The sequence below is a fragment of the Mercenaria mercenaria genome, chromosome 19 (assembly GCF_021730395.1).
Source record: "Mercenaria mercenaria strain notata chromosome 19, MADL_Memer_1, whole genome shotgun sequence".
Classification (NCBI taxonomy): Eukaryota; Metazoa; Mollusca; class Bivalvia; order Venerida; family Veneridae; genus Mercenaria; species Mercenaria mercenaria.
The window spans coordinates 29,608,423-29,626,191 of record NC_069379.1 but is presented as its reverse complement, the minus strand read 5'-3'; the positions used below and the strand labels follow the sequence as shown (position 1 = coordinate 29,626,191).

Sequence of the window (17,769 nt, the reverse complement as noted above, 5' to 3'; positions counted from 1 at the left end):
AATTCCAGTTACCGTTTACTTGGATTATCTATTTAATGCTAAATTGTTATGTAATAATTGTTTATTTAGATATTTTGAAGGTATATTTACATTCATCTTTTCATACCTGAGCATGTTTCATTTTGTGATTCACGGAATCCATCAGTACATGAACATTCAAACGAACCAATCGTATTATTACATGTAGAGTTACTTTTCATATCGCAAATAGTGTTATTTTCATGACATTCATCTACGTCATTAGAGCAGATATCGCCTGTCCATCCCTTAAAAGTAAATTGTACATTTTAAAGTAAAGAATAAAATAACATTTTACTGTACCATTACTGAAGAACGATTTAGATAAGTATGCAGTTGTTAAGAAAAGCTTACAACTCTTTTTCTAAATATATAATATGATTAGGACGTGTGTTTCGTTCCCTGTGTCTTGCTTAATAAAACGATGGTGATTGATTATTATCTTTTAAAGCTGATTAAATACTTACTGGACTGCATGAGCAATTGCCTGAAACATGATGACATTTGTCTGTATGATCAAAATCACATATGCATTCCTCGCTGCAGTTGTCTCCAAAATATCTCCCATCACATTCTGAAACCCAATTCATTTTATTACCTTCTTATTGCAATGAATTGAAATATATGTACTAAATAAAAATGTACTGTACAATTGTTTCAACTGATGTAAGACAGTGTTGAGAAAGCATTGCATGGCAAACATTCGTGGTACATTTAGAAAAAAAGTCATTCAAAAGAACAGATTATTGTGAAATGTTAAGAGTTATTTTATACTTTCTAGAACAAATTAGTTTAGGGACTTTGCCGGATAAAAGAAAATAAATTAATAGAAATATGTTAACTGAAGTTTACATTGCAATTTAACATATTTTGTTAACATATACCCAAAACAAGAGCATCTACTCATTGTAACATTACATTTGATTCATAATGACATGCACTTTTGTAATGGTTACACGAACAAAGTGTAAGATAAACCCAACGTTAATATAAAATCATAAAATGTAGAAAAAGGATATTAACAAAACAAAAACGTGCAACATTTTGGAACACACAAATGCCACCTGACAAGAAAGTAGACCTAGAATTCTTTATAGTGCATATCATAATCATGTGATTATATATATGGCGACTTTCCAGCTTTAATGGTGAAGGAATACCCCAGGTGCCCCTCCGTGCATTATTTCATCACGAGCGGGCGCCTGGGTAGAACCACCAACATTCCGTAAACAAGCTGGATGACTTCCTCATATGAAGAATTCTGTAAAATAATTATATTATAGCCAGTAAATCATAATTGTAAAGCGGTAAATCAGCTTCCTTTATTACCCTTTAAGCATGGGCCCGAGACTTATTAAGAATTGCATTCGCAGGCGCCTGACCAGACAAAATGTCAACAAGGTATTGTGAACATGGTATATTCTATCTGAAAGAAAACCGCAAACTGTCTGGATAACTTATGGCCACTGACGAATGCAATGTTCTAAGAGAATGCGACAACTTCTTAGGCAATGTTTAACATATATCAAACTCGGGATTACACTGTTTTAGCCAGGACAAGAAAATGTCCACACACATGACGGTTGAGAAATTACTATAAACGCCCGTTTAAAGATGTTACCCACACAATGTGATACCTTGGCATAACTTAGATTCCGTTCTAACATAGCCATTATTGCATCTGCATTCAAAACTTCCAAACGTGTTTTCACACGATGAATGGACTGGGCAAATATCTTCCTCGTCGCATTCATCGACGTCATCTTCACAGCCAGTCCCGTTCCATTCCGGTAAGCACTTGCAATCTCCTGTCACTGGGTTACAGTACTCAGAATTTGAAATGTTGCATGTACAATTAAATTGACAATCCTCTCCATATTCCCATATATCACAATCTGGAATAGATGAACTCATTTTATATAGTGCATTGCAATTTGCATCAATATTATTACGGAACAAGTCAAACGTATGAAAAAATACCATGTTAAAGAACTTTATCTTATCCTTAGGCAATCTGATTAAAAGCTCGACTCCTCGTATATGAAGACCAGTAGTTTATCACTGCTTTCGCAATGTATTGGATTTCAGAAAACGGTATTTAAAGCTCAGCCCATGAAATCGCTCGCTGAAGAATTAATGTAAGCTCGACCGCCCATTTGAGCTTTCAAATGTTCTGTTCAATTATATTAAAATCTCGATCTTCTCGTACACTATAATCCGTCATTATTTATCTTCAAAATCGCGTTCATAATATGGAACCGAGGCGTGAAATGGCCAACCTTGATTTCTTCAAGAGATCTAACCTGCATATATATTTTACCGATTAACCCTCAAACTCCTAGTTATAGTAATTGTAATTGCGTGCTATTTATTCACACTTAAAAATTTGGACTATTTCTTTCACTTTCAAAAACTTGAAAGCAAGGCGTTGATTGGTTTTTTGAAAGGGGACGTGAAAGTGACTTCAGACTCCTCAATCGTACCATTATTGAAGAGACGATTTTAGTCAGATTAATCCTTCGGTTTCACACTTTATGCTAGGAAAAATGACCATTAAAATAATTATTATGTTATACAGACTACAAATTTATTCGGAAGTCTTTATATTTGATAAATTGATAAATAAATCTTCAATTCGTAAAGATGGTTATGTCGTGTAAAAATAAATACTAAAGACGGACTTCTTAGTAGAATCAGTTTATAAGATTAGTCTTCTTACCCGTACACATATTCCCTTGATCACGTAATCCATAGTTGCAACGACAATTGTACGACCCATTTGTGTTCTCACAGGTTGAATTCACCTTGCTCTGACACAAAGTTACGTTTTCTTCACATTCGTCTATATCTTCGGAACAAAAGACGCCCATCCAACCCTAACATTTGTAAAACATATTAAGTGATATGAACGAAATAAAATGATCAACCCAAAACCCGACCAGGATAATTGAAAGGAGCCCGCGGCCATTTACCTCTGGCGTACATATTACCTTCTTCGAATATTGAAAACTTATCATGGAATTTGAGCGGTCATCCATTTTAATTCAGATCAATTTAAGCGAGATGTGAACATATAACACTTATCTATGCATACTAGTCTCTATACTTCTGATTTTTAAAATAGAAATTGCATAATAATAATTATACAAACCTTCTTGCAGGTACAGTTGCCAGTCACGTGATTGCAAGACTGCGTATTTTGTTGACTGCATTCACAATCTTCACTACAATTATACCCGAAAGTTCCATCCGTACATACTGAGGTGTACAAGTACTAATAAAACATCATGTTGAATAATACGTTTACTACGTATTTTAAATATCAAACATTTGTGAATAAAATGTAATTCAGATTCAACTAAACCAAGATACAAAGGTGTTTCAGTAGCAAAAATTAAGATATAGTATCTACGGACTAATCGTAAGTATTTCATATAAAATATTTTCATTATTTTTTTTTGCAAATTGTTGTAGAGCTACCCTGAAATTAAAATTAATGTGTTGATTTTGTTAATTACTAACCATCACAGTTCCCAGTATTCGAAAGTCTGTAGCCACTATTGCAAATACATTCATAGCTTCCAATGGAGTTGTAACACATAGAATTTTCGGGACAGGCTGTTTCATTTTCGCATTCATTGATATCATCTTCACAGTTGGTTCCATTCCAGCCCATTATGCAAGAACACTTCCCTGTTTTGAAATCGCAATTTCCTGTGTTTGTCTTGTTGCAACTGCAGTCAGACTGACAATTTTCACCAAATGTCCATTTTACGCATTCTGAAAGCAGGTTGTATCGGTATAGCTAGTGACGTGATCGGAAAAATTAGGATTCGACTTTCGTACTGATAGTAGTTATGGTTTTAATGATAACTATGCATGTGTATATCAGTAGGTAGTTGATTAAAAAATGTTTACCCTCACGACAAACTATGTATCACACAACTTAAGATACTGTCATTGAAAAAGCACACATATTACGGGCTATAACTTCAGCGATTAATAAACTATATCACTTAAACGCTGTATGTACAAAAATAGGCTTGGTACTGATCATTCCCTGCAAGTTCAGTGGAATTCCCACCAGATGTTAAGGAGAAGTAGTTCAGGAATCAAAACATTTAACAAAGCAAGTGTTATAACTCGACTGAAACCACTAAACCGGAACATGGCGGCGATATGCAAAGCTTGGCACTGATGAATCCTGTAAGGGTTGGTGAAAATTTATAAAGTGGAATATACCAAATATATCCACAAATACGATTGGCAACTATCAACTTGGAGCAGTTTCGTGGACAAGATAAACTACGACAGCATAAAGGCTAAAACTTCACAGAAAAAAAAACTGAACCGCAACATGTCGGAAACATGCAAAATAAGGCGAGGGGCTGAACTTTCAAGTAAGTTTGTTGGAATGCCGCAAACTTATATGTGGACAATGGCAAAACATCATTGAGTGTGACGAATCAGGGGCAATTACGACATTAAATCAATATTTCCACCCCACTACATGTGGGAGACCCAATTTAATAATCTACCTTGGCATGTCATATTATCGTCTTCTAGGAAGTAACCAACTTCGCAGCTACAATCAAAGCTTCCAACTGTATTTGTACAATTTTGTGAGCAAGCGTCAATATTCTCGTTGCATTCGTCAATGTCTTGAATGGAAATATAACAACACAAAAATAAAACACATAGCTCAACTCAATATAAACGAAGATGGTTAACCGAGTGGCAATATTATTTATATTCAGACCTGACGGAAGTATCAAAAGTAGACTTAAATTGAACTAAACCTTCTATAAAGTTCTATCCATTAGCAGTGAAATGTGTGGACAGACTCAATCAAACCGGGTACGCTATTGTTCTGCTTGGTTGCATTCTACGCTTCCAAAGGATCTTTTACAGATTTTTATTAACTATCACAGCAGTAAGTCATTTGTTTTCGTGCTGTGTGGCGGCTGTAACTAAGATTCAGTGTTGTTATATTTTATGCTCCTTTGGAATCATGGAGTCAGTTCAATAACAGAGTTCCGCTTTAGCCGGTGCTGGGAGTTGGGTTGGATATTTTCATTTTCTTTTATGATTAGACTCAATCAAATCCTATTCTGCTATTATTCTATTCGATTGCATTCTATGCTTCTAAAGGTCTTCTTACGAATTTTATAAAATTTACTAAAACAAGCAAACGTATAACCTTGACACGATACATCATCTTGTTCACGGTATCCATTATTGCAAACACATGTGAAAGAGCCAATCGTGTTATTGCAAGTTGAATCTGGTTTATCCAGACACGTTTCATCATTTTCGCATTCATCTTTGTCACTAGTACAGTTTTCATCTTCCCAACCCTGTAATGTAACATAATTGATTGTACCAATAAGAGCAAAAATTTATATGTATACGAAATAAGTTGCATAAAACTACGAAGGGCCTCCGTGGCCGAGTGGTTAAGGTCGCTGACTTCAAATCACTTGCCCTTCATCGATGTGGGTTCGAGCCTCTCTCGGGGCGTTGAATTCTTCATGTGAGGAAGCCATCCAGCTGGCTTACGGAGGTGCCCGCTCGTGATGAAATAATGCACGGAGGGGCACCTGGGGTCTTCCTCCACCATTAAGGAAAGTCACCATATGACCTATCATGTGTCGGTGCGATGTTAAATCCAACCAAGGAAAACTGCGAAAGTTGATATGGATGATAAACAATCAAGCCATGCATAATTTTAGAAATTATGTTTTCAGAGGTTAAAATATTGGTACTACAAGTCACTGATATCATAGAAACACGATGAAAAGTATTATTAAGTTCCTAATGGTGTTCATCTGCTTTAACAGATTGTATCAGAATACTTTCTATATATATATATTAAGTTCTTTCTTTAAATTTATAGACGTATATTTGTTTGGTTTTTCGGCAAAATATTCATAATTAACAATTAATGCAAATATGGGGAGTAATCAGAGAATATAAGAAAATTGTCTCAGTCAATACAACATCATTTATCTGTTCAAAAATGCGTATATTAAATTAAAACATATGTGATCATGTTTACAAGTTTGCAGGAACATCTGCCGTTCACATGGTGACATGATTCAGTATTCTCGGCTTTACAAGTGCAGGATTCACTACAGTTCGTTCCAAAGCTGTCGTTGTTACAAACTGAAAAATAAATAAGAATATTCAGGTTATTAACACATAAATGAAATGGGACTACAGAGTAATACATTGAATTTCGAGCCAGCTAAGTCATTTTTTTTTCACACGTCCGGCCTTGAATTCCCTGTACGTACCTTGACATTGTCGATCTGTCGATTCATAATAACCTGAGTAGCAAGTACATTCGTAAGTCCCGTTGTAGTTTGTACAATACGCGTTGGAAGGACAGGAGGTTTCATTCAAACATTCATTTATATCATCACTACACGATACACCACTCCATCCACTGTTGCATACACACTGTCCTGTCTTTGCGTCACAACTGACACTGTTTGATACGTTACATGTGCATTTCGATTCGCAGTTGATACCAAACGACCATGACTCACATACTGTAAGTACACGTTGGAAAATATACTTTTCCTTGTTAGCAATATTTGAATAATGTAACTGTCTAGATATAAGGATAAATTTAATTTGTCAACATTACAATATTATAATGATGAAAGACAGAAGAAGTACATGTGCATAAAATGCGGTGGAAATCTATCGTATCATTATGCAATTTTGTATGATTTTACCTTCACACGTTATATTGTCATCTTTAAGGAAGAATCCACGTAGACAACCACATGCGTAGCTTCCCTGCGTATTTGTACAGTTTTGATTGCATCTGTGTATACTTGTGGAGCATTCATCGATATCTGTTATAAATCAATATACTATTTGAGCACAGATGATAATTTAATGAGAAAACAGGGTTATTCTTTTTAAGATGAATTTCAAAGTTGATCGATGTGTTTTAAAGAGCGTTTAAAGATACAGAATAGAAACTTACGTAATAATATTGTATTCGGATTGTTTCATCTAAAATGGATTATTTATTTAGATGAAGAAAATACTTTACGTTAGTAAAATGGACAAAGACAGAGATGTACACAGCAAGCCTTTACGTGGTGTACATATAATCGCTGATTTGAAAACCATATTTATAGAATAATACTTCTTTCTGCTTTTTTTTCAGACCATTGTTTATGTTAAAGAAACTAGGAGAAGAAATGTTCATTATTGACCTAACAATAAGTGATTAAACGCCCTACCTTTGCACTCTCCTAAATCCGTTTCATTGAAGCCGTCTTTGCAGATGCAATCAAAACTTCCGTCGAGATTGTTACAAATTGAGTTATCAGGACACACAGTTTCATTCTCACATTCATTAATATCACTTTCACATTTTGTTCCATTCCAGCCAGTTTTACATAAACAAAGGCCTGACGTCGCATCACATTTGTCAGTGTTTTCGGGCAAACAAGTACAGTTTGATGCACAGCTAAGACCAAATGACCACATGTCACAGGCTGAAATAGTTGTATAGGTAATGATAAAAATCAGGTCAATTTCTAATGCATGTAATGTATACAGACTCTAGTGGGTTAGGACTTTTATCTTTAGTTGTCGATTTCGTTTTAATGTAAATTAGCTTAAACCTAGCTACAAAAGTGGTTGTATTGATTAGTTCTAGTTTCTGCAATTTTGTTTTCGAAATAAGTATGTAATTGAACTTAAGATAATCAGGAAGAATGCATTTAAGTTAAGTTAAATGGAATTTCGGATAGTTTCATATTACTAACGTTCACAAGATATTCCGTCCACGGACAGATTAAATCCTGTGTCGCATGAACAAATATAGCTGCCTACAGTGTTACTACAATTCTGTTCACAACCGGATATGTTCTCTGTACATTCGTCAATGTCTAAAATTATGTATTTTTTTAGTTTTGTATTTTTATATAGAGGCTATTACATAAATGTCTTTTCATACCGACTTTGTTGAACGATCTGAATAAGATGATAGAATGCGAGGCTTTGTTTTGTCCAACGAGTTTTATAATCTAAAATGGAATGTGAGAAGACTCAAATGTAATACTCATTTTACCAAATGTAAGCTTTTCTTGCTGCAACGTCATTTTCTGCTCTCTTTTTAACTATCATAGACCAAATTAGTTCCACCATCGTCTCCTATACATGAAACGACTTCAACCTCAAATACAAAATTTATGTAATGGCTTTATTTCACTCCCACACGGCGTCAAACCTATGATAACGACCAGATCAGAGGTTGTCTAGTTTTCCCATAAAGTTTAATTGTCTCAGATAAGGAATATAAAGTCATTGATAGAGAACTGATTTCTAATTTACCTAGGCATGTTTCATTTTCCATGCTAAAGCCTGTTGAACACGAGCACATGAAACTACCAGGGATGTTGGCACAAATTTGATGACAGTTGTTTACGTTTTCGTCTAAGCATTCATTGATATCTGGAATACACGAAGGCCATATCTATTTAACACTGAATTTCATCATAGAATAAGCACAAACATTACGTAGCTTATTACTAAAATAAATTGTAAATGTGGTAAACCACAGGTTGCCAAACACGACATGAACTAAGATTTTGCATATTCGGTTTGATTTAGACTGTTCATAGACTGAAGCGGAAATGCAAGCTACCGTCCACGCCATGTAGCCACGGGGTTGAGCAGAACTCAACATTAACACATGTTATAAGTACTAGAATATTATTAACAGACAACAACAGATGTATTCATACGGCAGGGCGCATGGAACTTTCAATGATTCACAGTGTTCATATAAAATGAATGACATAATCAGCTTTCTGGTCATTCTGTTCAAAATACGGAACAACTACGACGATATCTAAGTAAAGCTTCCCTGACTAAACGCATACGTCTTCGACAAAATTATTAAGCGCCGTTGTCGTAACGTTGGCGCCTTTACTTTCGATGTTCATATCAGATGGATGTCAAAACTTTCAATTGAAAATAATAGAACGAAAGGTCAATGGAAATATACGGGGTATGAAAATGTAATATCATTTTTGGAGTTCATGCAAAATGAACAACAGATTAGGATCGACAAATCCATGGATCGCATTAGCAATTTATGCTATTGTTCTGTCTTTCATTTCGCACAAACCCCGGACAAAGACACATTTCTTATATTAACATTATGTTTCTTTTGCTTTTGTATACATAAACGTATTAGAAATAGCGCATATTTTGTTGAATTTAACATTAACATCAGCTACCCGGCAATTCTGTTCACTAGATATAACAACTGCAATGTCATCAAAGGAACGTTTTCCCTGACCATACACGGACGCCAGCGGCCCGTTATCACTTAAAACGTTGTTGTAATTTTGGCTCCTTTCCTTTTGCTGTTCATGCCAAATGAACGTCACTATTTTCAATTGGAAACATGTAATGCATCTTCAGTAGATTAAAAGGTAACTTACTCACAAAGCAACATAAACAAAAGACTTACAATATCACAAGTAGTTTAATACATTTTGATATCTATGTATCAACAATCTAAAGTTTGATAAAATGTTTCACCTTCACATGTGTTGTTTTTGTCTAAAAAACCGACAACACAGTCGCAAGTAAAGGAACCATTGGTGTTCACACACATTGAGTACGGTTTTACTTCACAGATACTGGTAGAGTCTGCGCATTCATTTATATCGACCATGCATTCGTCTCCGGTCCACCCCTTAAGTTAAATTGCAGAAAATAAATCAAAACAATGCTTTGGATGAGTGCCTTCTCCAGAATTCCAATGAAATGTACATCCTTTGAATGTTGAATACATAGCTAAGCAAATTAATTGCAGACTGTTTGACAGATGTTAAGATCTGTTCAGAAGGTTAATCAAAGTTTCAGGAAGATCCTTTAAAAATATAAAATCAAACTAACAAAAATCATTAAAATAGATCGGACTAAATCTTTTCATAAGAGGAAATGATATGTGTAATCCTCCTCCCGCCTATTAACGCCAGTTTATTAATGGCTGTGAAGACTGTTAAGACTTCTCCGGTTGTGGAGCATGTGTTCTTGTGTTATTTTTAAAAAACATTTTTCGAACACACAATATTGAATGTAGTTCTCGATTTTAATATACCCCGACTCAAAATACACACCTTCGGTGTAAAATCAGTGTTGATGTATATTTTTTTATCTTAAGTTTATATAAAAACCAATTTGCCGTCGCTTAGAACAACGTCATGATGTAGGTTACATCAGTCGCTAATCATTTCAACTGTATACATTTTCTGTTAAAACCATTACCTGATTGCACATACATTCACCAGTCGTATGATTACAATCTTTTGTATTCTCAAAATTACATAAGCAATCACCGAGACAGTTATCACCAAAATTACGAAAATCGCATTCTGAAAGAAAAGTAATATAACCCTGTTTTCTATATGTAAAATGCATTTTGAGTTAACATGAATAGCATTGATTTACAGCTGTTACCAATTATTGAAACACAGTTTGCTTCAGCATGCTCTTAAAGATTTCATGTTAATTACGGAGCATTTCTGTCATGATCCGTACTAATAATTTATATAATATGAAAAGTAGGAAAGCGAAAACTAAATTTTGTCAGATATTTTTTTTTTTGCAATTGCCTTTCAGTTTATTTACCTTCACATTCCCTGCTGCCAGTTTTAAAGTAGCCCTTTAGACATTTGCAATTGTAACTTCCGTTTATGTTACTACAAACGGAGTTGTTTGGACATACGCTAACATTGGAACATTCGTCTATGTCCTCACCACAAGTTACGCCTGTCCACCCCGGTTTACAGGCACATTTCCCAGTTACGGAATCACATGTTTCAGTGTTCAGCTGGTTACAAGAGCAAGCTTTGTCACAATTATCACCATACTTCCAAATGCTGCATTCTAAAATATTATTGCTTTACAATCATGGCTGTCCTATGTAGTATTTTATCATAAATCAGAATAAACAATACCGTTGATTGATATTCACGCTATATATAGCATTTGAACATAAATTACTCGAACAAACGGTCACAAACAAAATGCTATTCATCACATTCAGCTAGAAATGATTTATTTTTCTTTCCTGAAAACACATTAGTACATGCCATACTTCTGACCTTTTTGTAAACTTTAATAGGAGAATGCAAAAGAATCAATTAAATACAGTGTGTATTTTATGGATTTTATTTTTTTTGTCAAACCTTATTACCTTTGTCAAGAGAGGCATCTTCAAGCAGGAGAAAAGCCGCCATTCAGCTGCAAACTGAAGCTTCCATCTGTGTTTAAGCAGTTGTGGGAGCACAAATCACCATCCGATATGCACTCGTCAATGTCTGATTAACGAACATTAGAAAAGAAAGATAACATAATGTTGCAGATAAGACAAACAAGTGTTTGGAAATATTTCGGTTCAATAAGGTAACAGATACAAGGAAGGGCAACTTGGGTCTAATTTCACCATCAAAGCTGGAATGTCGCCATATGACCTACGGTATTGTCGGTTCGACGTTAAACCCGACAAAAGCATGAAACAAAAACATTTTGAACTTAAACACATAATTGTAATAAATAGTACGATGAAATAAAATAAATAAGGTCTTACCGATGCAATTATCTCCTTGATAGCCATTCAAACACGTGCAGTTTACCACGTCATTATTCACAAAACAGGAGGAATGTAGCGGACAAGTAGTATTCTGTTCTTCATTGCATTCGTGCTCCGCTAAAATTTATCAACATGCACGGATGTTAATATATTCACAATTAACCAAACTCATGCGATCCATACTAAAACGTTTGGGGGGTTATTTAAGTTTGGAAAACCTTTATTTTTTTAATTTTTAAACAGATAATGCTGGTGTCCATAAAAATGATATTCATGATAAAAATTGTTAAAAAACAATATTTGCAATATTGTACATCAACATTTATATACACATACTGCCGTAAGCCTTTGTAACAAAAGTAAGGTTCAATTATACTGTCTATACTGTCAAGCATGTAAAACAATTGTCAGGCTTTGACAAATAAATATGTGAAAGCGGTATTCTTAACACGAGTGTGGGAGCCACAGCATAAACAAAAGGTTACGACCTTTAAAACGTACTCTAAATCGACGAAAGCAATCTTAGTTAACTGTTATCAATTCCACACACCTGTAGTCAAGCAAGCCCCTCCCCTCTATCCGACCCCAGACAGGTTGAAACGCCTGCCGTAATTGTTAATGCTGTTCTGAGCATTGATAGAATATATGAGTATTTCAAAATGTTAATTGTAACAAAAGTTGTTGTATGATCGAGAAAAATGCTCAGTTTGTTTTAAAAGGCGAAATGTGGAAAGGTAGGATTATGAGAGGGAGGAGCGCTGACCCCCAAGTGTCTGTGATCATTTAAGTCTTATTGTACACGAAAGGACATGTATTTCATATTCTTATTTCCCAATAAGTACACCAAATATGAAATACACGGTATGTGTGCAACTCAAACACACAGATGAATATAATCAGCTAGGAGGCAAATCAAATAACGTACGTGTACAAATTTTCCTGTTCTCAAGTTAAGCTATACCCGTCCTCACAGGAACAGCGATAGCTTCCTATAGTGTTTTCACAAATCTGATCGCAGTCGTGATGTCCAGCGCATTCATCTACATCTAAGATGCAATAACTGTCTTTAAATATTTTGCATTGTGTAATTTCCACGAACGGTATATGAAGGCAGGCCTATTTTGGTGTTCAAAAATCGTCAAACGTGGTTGTGCTTTTGACATGTGGCAAATTAATATTCACGATATCTTGAGATCGCGAGTGGCATATATCCGCGACCATTAGCGAACATATAACACAATATTAGCTGACAAAATACAAGTGGGAATATTTTTCAGTTAACAATTTAATAGACCTTTGTTTCTGTTTTACCACGAAATAGCACAGCATAGTATACATTACTGGCCAAATTGCATGTTCCCAATCACAGTACACAAATCCTGGTCCTGTTGCATTTATATGTATGGTATGAACAGTTTTTTATATTTCATTTTCAAATACATATAGAGAGAAATTAAAGCTACTCTGCGTTAAAATACTAGATTGATACATTGCATACAGTAATGGCAATGTAGTACCTGTGCATTCTCCATCGAATACAAAACCATGTTGACAAGAACAGGTGTAACTCCACTTCAGTGTTAGTACAGATCTGATCACATTCATTGCGCTTTTACAGCATCACACTCGTCAATATCTGCTGGGAATATCAAGATGATATGTAGACTGTCAGATTAGTCAAAAAAAAATAATGCAATCTGAAGGCAAAGTTCGTAAGGCCCTATTCAAAGATTTTGTGCATAGACATGAAAAGTAAATAGTTTATACGCATAAAACAAAATATTTTACACTGTTCAATTATACCACGGAAATTTCATTCACCTTGACAAACTCCAGAGTTATTTTGGTATCCTATCTCACAAGAACATATGGCGCTGCCAAGTATATTTACACAAACGGAATTTTCCATCTGACACACAACTTGTTCTGTGGAACATTCATCAATGTCAATGTCGCAAAATGTGCCGGCCCATCCAGGATCACAAACACAACCTGAGATGTACATTTTTAAAATATTTATAAGCTATTGAGATAAATAAATGCAAAGTTAATACAATGTTTAATAGAATTAGCGGATAAAAAAACTAAAATAAAGTGAACACATGTTGCCAATTACTTAAGGTATATAGGTAAGTGGCGCATCAACTTCTACGGCTGCCAAATAAATTAAATTTAGACCAAAATACTGCTTTAAACAAAACGACACGGATACCGTTTACAAAGTTTACTGATACTTAAAGGTGATAAATCATAATATAGGTCATGTAGGGACTTTCTAAGCATCACTGGTAGTGGAAAAAATAGGAACTATACTGTCTGGCACATGCGCACTCCTTAGCTTCTATTGAGCTTCTACAAACTAAAACGATACATAGACAAATAAAAACACCATCACTTGCACATTAATATACACCATATGTATAAAGGTTAGTACACTTACTTCCGTTTGTACATTGTCTGAACTAACTATCACCAACATACGTTGTATTAGGTTGTATTAGCCAATTTTATGTCGTAAGTACATTGTACACTGAATCTTATTATATTTCTAGTTAATATCCTACATGTTATTTGATCGAGCTAGCACAGAATTCAATGTGCAATGTCTACTTCGATCCTGTAGTGTTATCTGACACGTGTAACCTTTACAGACTAGGAAGTGTTTGTGTTTGTCAATTTACAAACTTTTGATACTTTGATCTTACCTGTTCTCTTGTCGCATACACCATTTAAGCAACTACATGTATACTGGCAGTTTCTTCCATAGTGATAGTTATCACATTCTAAAATTAAACATATTGTGTATTGGCAATATGATACAAATCTCTTATTTTACTTTATATTTTACTGAACATGGAATAGATACAAGGTTTTCTTTAAAGGAAAATATATTCATTTATTATTAACCAAAAATACCTCCCATCTACAAATGTAACTATATTTAGACATTCACAGTGTAAAATATCATTGCTACATTTTATTAGTTTCAAACCTGAGCAAGTACGTCCGTCATTCTCTAGCTGTTTTCCATCTGGACATTCACAAAGGAAAGAACCCTCTGTATTTATACATGTGGCGTCCCCGAGGCATTTATTTTGGCCATCTTCGACACATTCGTTTATATCTTAAAATTATAGACAAAAAATTAAAAAATTGTCAACTTCCAAATAATGTAGTGCGTGCTGTTTATTTTAGAAAAAATGACAGTGACTGTGGTTCAATTTACCATCTGACAATATACTACAGGTTTCGTTAAAACTAATAAAATTATGTTTATAAATCTCTATCGGGGAGTTACCGATCATCATTTTGTCAGTATTGTGCAATTTTCCTTAATTATTCAATTACAGACCTATAAATGATTTCAAAAGATCAAAATAAGTGTTTTCAGTATTTTGCCTTAACTATGTCAAGACTTTACCTGTGCATGTCTGAAGATCGGATTCAATCATGAAGCCGCTTTTGCAGCCGCATTCAGCATTTTCGTCTACTAGTTGGCAAAAATGTGAACAGGTGAGATTATTGATGGATAAGCATGGATCTGAAACTAAAAGAAGAACATCGCTTGTATTTATTGTGATGGCAGACCTAATTCTCAATATACATTATAACAAATTGAGTATAATTTGAAATAAATTCAGCTTACTATATAAGTTTTAATAAGACATTTTCAATGTCTTAATCAAATACCCTTTTGCAACATTTGCAGGATTCTTTCTTCTCTCGTAACATCAATAGATAGATAGATTAGATAGATTTTATTTAGTAAAAGTGTACACATTCAATTAATAAAACATGGCATAAAACGATGCCTGATATATAACAACAGTATGTGGCAAGCAACTAATAACCAAAATCATACATATATTCTAATCCTGAAATGCCAATCATACCAGGGAGAACACAAAAAGAGAAAACAAATGTTCTCCCTTATTCCATGTGTCCCTAACCATTGCAGCAGATTAACATGTACCGCGAACAAAAAAGAAGAAATAACCATATTTGGATAATTATTGATTATACATCAGTACAGTAGCTACTTTGGTTAATCTCTTTTACTTTTGGAACATGTACGGCGATCATCGTTAAGACTGTATCCAAAGTGGCAAAAACAACTGTAATGTCCCTCGTTATTGATGCATCTCTGCTCACAGGAAGATGTCCGTAGCTCACATTCGTCTATATCTAGATAAAAGTGAGAAGTACTAAACTAATCTTAAGTGTAAAATAAACGCGAAATGAATCAGAAACTGTAGAACGCAAAATATTTATTTATTAAAGTGCAATAGGTCTTCATGTCTGCAAAAAATAAAAAATAATATTACTATTGCCAGCTTTGTCATGTAATTTGTATAGCAAGACACAGCGAAATACCTTTTCAAAAACAATATCACATAAAAATGACAATTAAATGCACCACGTTGATGATACAAAAAGGTTACAGTCCCCACGTTTGATGCTCCTTTTCTTTGATTATAATGTATAAGAAAACCTACATCCTCACAATAAACGATCGAGGTGCTTAAGAATGTTAGTTTTATCATTTCCAGTTACCTTTACATGAATACTCGTCGTATTTCGTATATCCATTTCTGCACCCACAAGAGTAACTTCCGATTGTATTTATGCATTCCTGTGTACAGTTATTCAGCTGTGGTTCTAAACATTCATCTGTATCTAAAATGTTTGCATATCACGTTTTAAGATAATTGTAATGCCGAAATATATGACGTATGTTAAAGGTATTAAGGCACTAGGGTATTACTTATAATGTCCAAATAATAACATACAGTTCCAGATTTTCTTCTTTATTATTCTTCAGTGGAAAACCACACAGTTTAAGAATAATAAGTTTGTCAAAGGTTATCCTTACACTAACAAATAAAGTACATACATTTAAAAGAGTATCAAATTATTTTCTAGTGGAGAACCACAACATAATTCTAAACTAAATTCAATTTCATAGCATTGTTTCTACATTGTTGTCACATAAGATGCCATTTTATATCAAATAGTAATTCCAGCATGATTATCACTCAAACATTGTTCATTGCAAGATACTGTACGTAGAACTAACAACCTTCTGGAACACCAATGAATTATTTCCTCACTGTTTTTGAAATTCTACTTCACTGCGTGGTAAACCAAACATGACATATCATATACCCCTAACTGCCACCCAACAAAATTTTACTACCATAAACACTACTAATTTGAGGATGCAGTCCCGTTGTATTTAACACACGTGGGCCAACTTGATCATATCTGATCCTATTAATCAGATTTCGTTCGCACGGACAAATTTAAAAATTCCATACTTATTATGCATCAAAAATTGCAATTAAATAACTACTTCGCAGGATCCTTGAACTTTTCATGAACCAGTTCTACATTTCCACAACTGTATGACCCTAGGTTGTTAACACAAGTTTTTCTCGGGTCTTCGCATACCTGGACTTCATATTCACATTCGTTAATATCTTCATTGCATGTGTCACCATACCAACCTGATTCACATATGCAACCCTTTGTTGAGTCACATCTGTCCGCTCCTCGTCCGGTACAAACACAATCGTTTGCACAATTTTCTCCCCAGTGAAGAACATCACAATCACACTCTTGTCCTGTAATGAAATTTACACTTACTACATGTTTAAAAAAACAAACGGGAAAGTGGAAACGGTCTAAATGTGAATACATTTGTAAATTAAAAAAAAACATCTCGCGCGTTTAGCCCTCGAAATAAATTGATTTTGTTTTTCATTTTTAGATACAATAAAAGTATTCTGCTACTTCAATAAGAATGGTCTTGATGCAACTGTTGATGGGAATGCTATATCAAGAGGTATATCTAACAAGTTTATGCCACAGTGTTCAGACTCAGAATAGAAATAAACTATGAATAGGCATCAATAAATTTTGACAAAAGGACTATTTTGCTTTAACAATGATTAAAAAAAAAACACATATTGAAATATGTGGATAATGTAAAACATAATAAAAGCAAACTTTCCTACCTGAACATGTAGTTAAACCTTCTAAACGGTAGCCAGGAAAACATGTACACTCAAAACTGCCATTTGTATTTACACAGTCTTGTTGGCATACACCTC

General features: G+C 34.4%; 2 protein-coding genes and 1 long non-coding RNA gene across 3 annotated transcripts in view; all 3 read right to left on the bottom strand.

The window, feature by feature from the left end:
* The window catches only part of LOC123541969 (fibrillin-2-like), a 29,759-nt gene extending 18,456 nt beyond the window's left edge, over positions 1–11,303 (bottom strand). Inside the window, exons 1-18 of the mRNA XM_053531261.1 lie at positions 11,261–11,303; positions 10,693–10,950; positions 10,330–10,436; positions 9,598–9,754; positions 8,380–8,499; positions 7,812–7,934; positions 7,281–7,538; positions 6,762–6,884; positions 6,315–6,572; positions 6,077–6,183; positions 5,219–5,375; positions 4,557–4,679; positions 3,541–3,798; positions 3,170–3,276; positions 2,738–2,894; positions 1,656–1,913; positions 486–592; positions 107–266 (exon numbers count right to left, since the gene is read on the bottom strand). Coding sequence (XP_053387236.1) covers positions 107–266; positions 486–592; positions 1,656–1,913; positions 2,738–2,894; positions 3,170–3,276; positions 3,541–3,798; positions 4,557–4,679; positions 5,219–5,375; positions 6,077–6,183; positions 6,315–6,572; positions 6,762–6,884; positions 7,281–7,538; positions 7,812–7,934; positions 8,380–8,499; positions 9,598–9,754; positions 10,330–10,436; positions 10,693–10,950; positions 11,261–11,303 — 2,881 coding nt within the window. The remainder of the gene's footprint in view (positions 1–106; positions 267–485; positions 593–1,655; positions 1,914–2,737; positions 2,895–3,169; positions 3,277–3,540; positions 3,799–4,556; positions 4,680–5,218; positions 5,376–6,076; positions 6,184–6,314; positions 6,573–6,761; positions 6,885–7,280; positions 7,539–7,811; positions 7,935–8,379; positions 8,500–9,597; positions 9,755–10,329; positions 10,437–10,692; positions 10,951–11,260) is intronic.
* Positions 11,304–11,312: 9 nt separating this feature from the next.
* On the bottom strand, positions 11,313–12,612 carry LOC128551201 (uncharacterized). Its single transcript, XR_008368697.1, has 3 exons — positions 12,582–12,612; positions 11,654–11,773; positions 11,313–11,384 (listed from the first exon to the last, which is right to left on the bottom strand). It is a non-coding gene; the product is annotated as an uncharacterized LOC128551201 (long non-coding RNA).
* On the bottom strand, positions 12,613–16,354 carry LOC128551200 (mucin-like protein). Its single transcript, XM_053531820.1, has 8 exons — positions 16,211–16,354; positions 15,716–15,841; positions 15,078–15,203; positions 14,649–14,780; positions 14,362–14,439; positions 13,478–13,648; positions 13,174–13,292; positions 12,613–12,702 (listed from the first exon to the last, which is right to left on the bottom strand). The coding sequence occupies exons 3-7, from the start codon at positions 15,106–15,108 to the stop codon at positions 13,258–13,260; spliced, it is 447 nt and encodes a 148-aa protein (XP_053387795.1). The 5' UTR covers positions 15,109–15,203; positions 15,716–15,841; positions 16,211–16,354; the 3' UTR covers positions 12,613–12,702; positions 13,174–13,257.
* Between the last annotated feature and the right edge of the window lie 1,415 nt (positions 16,355–17,769).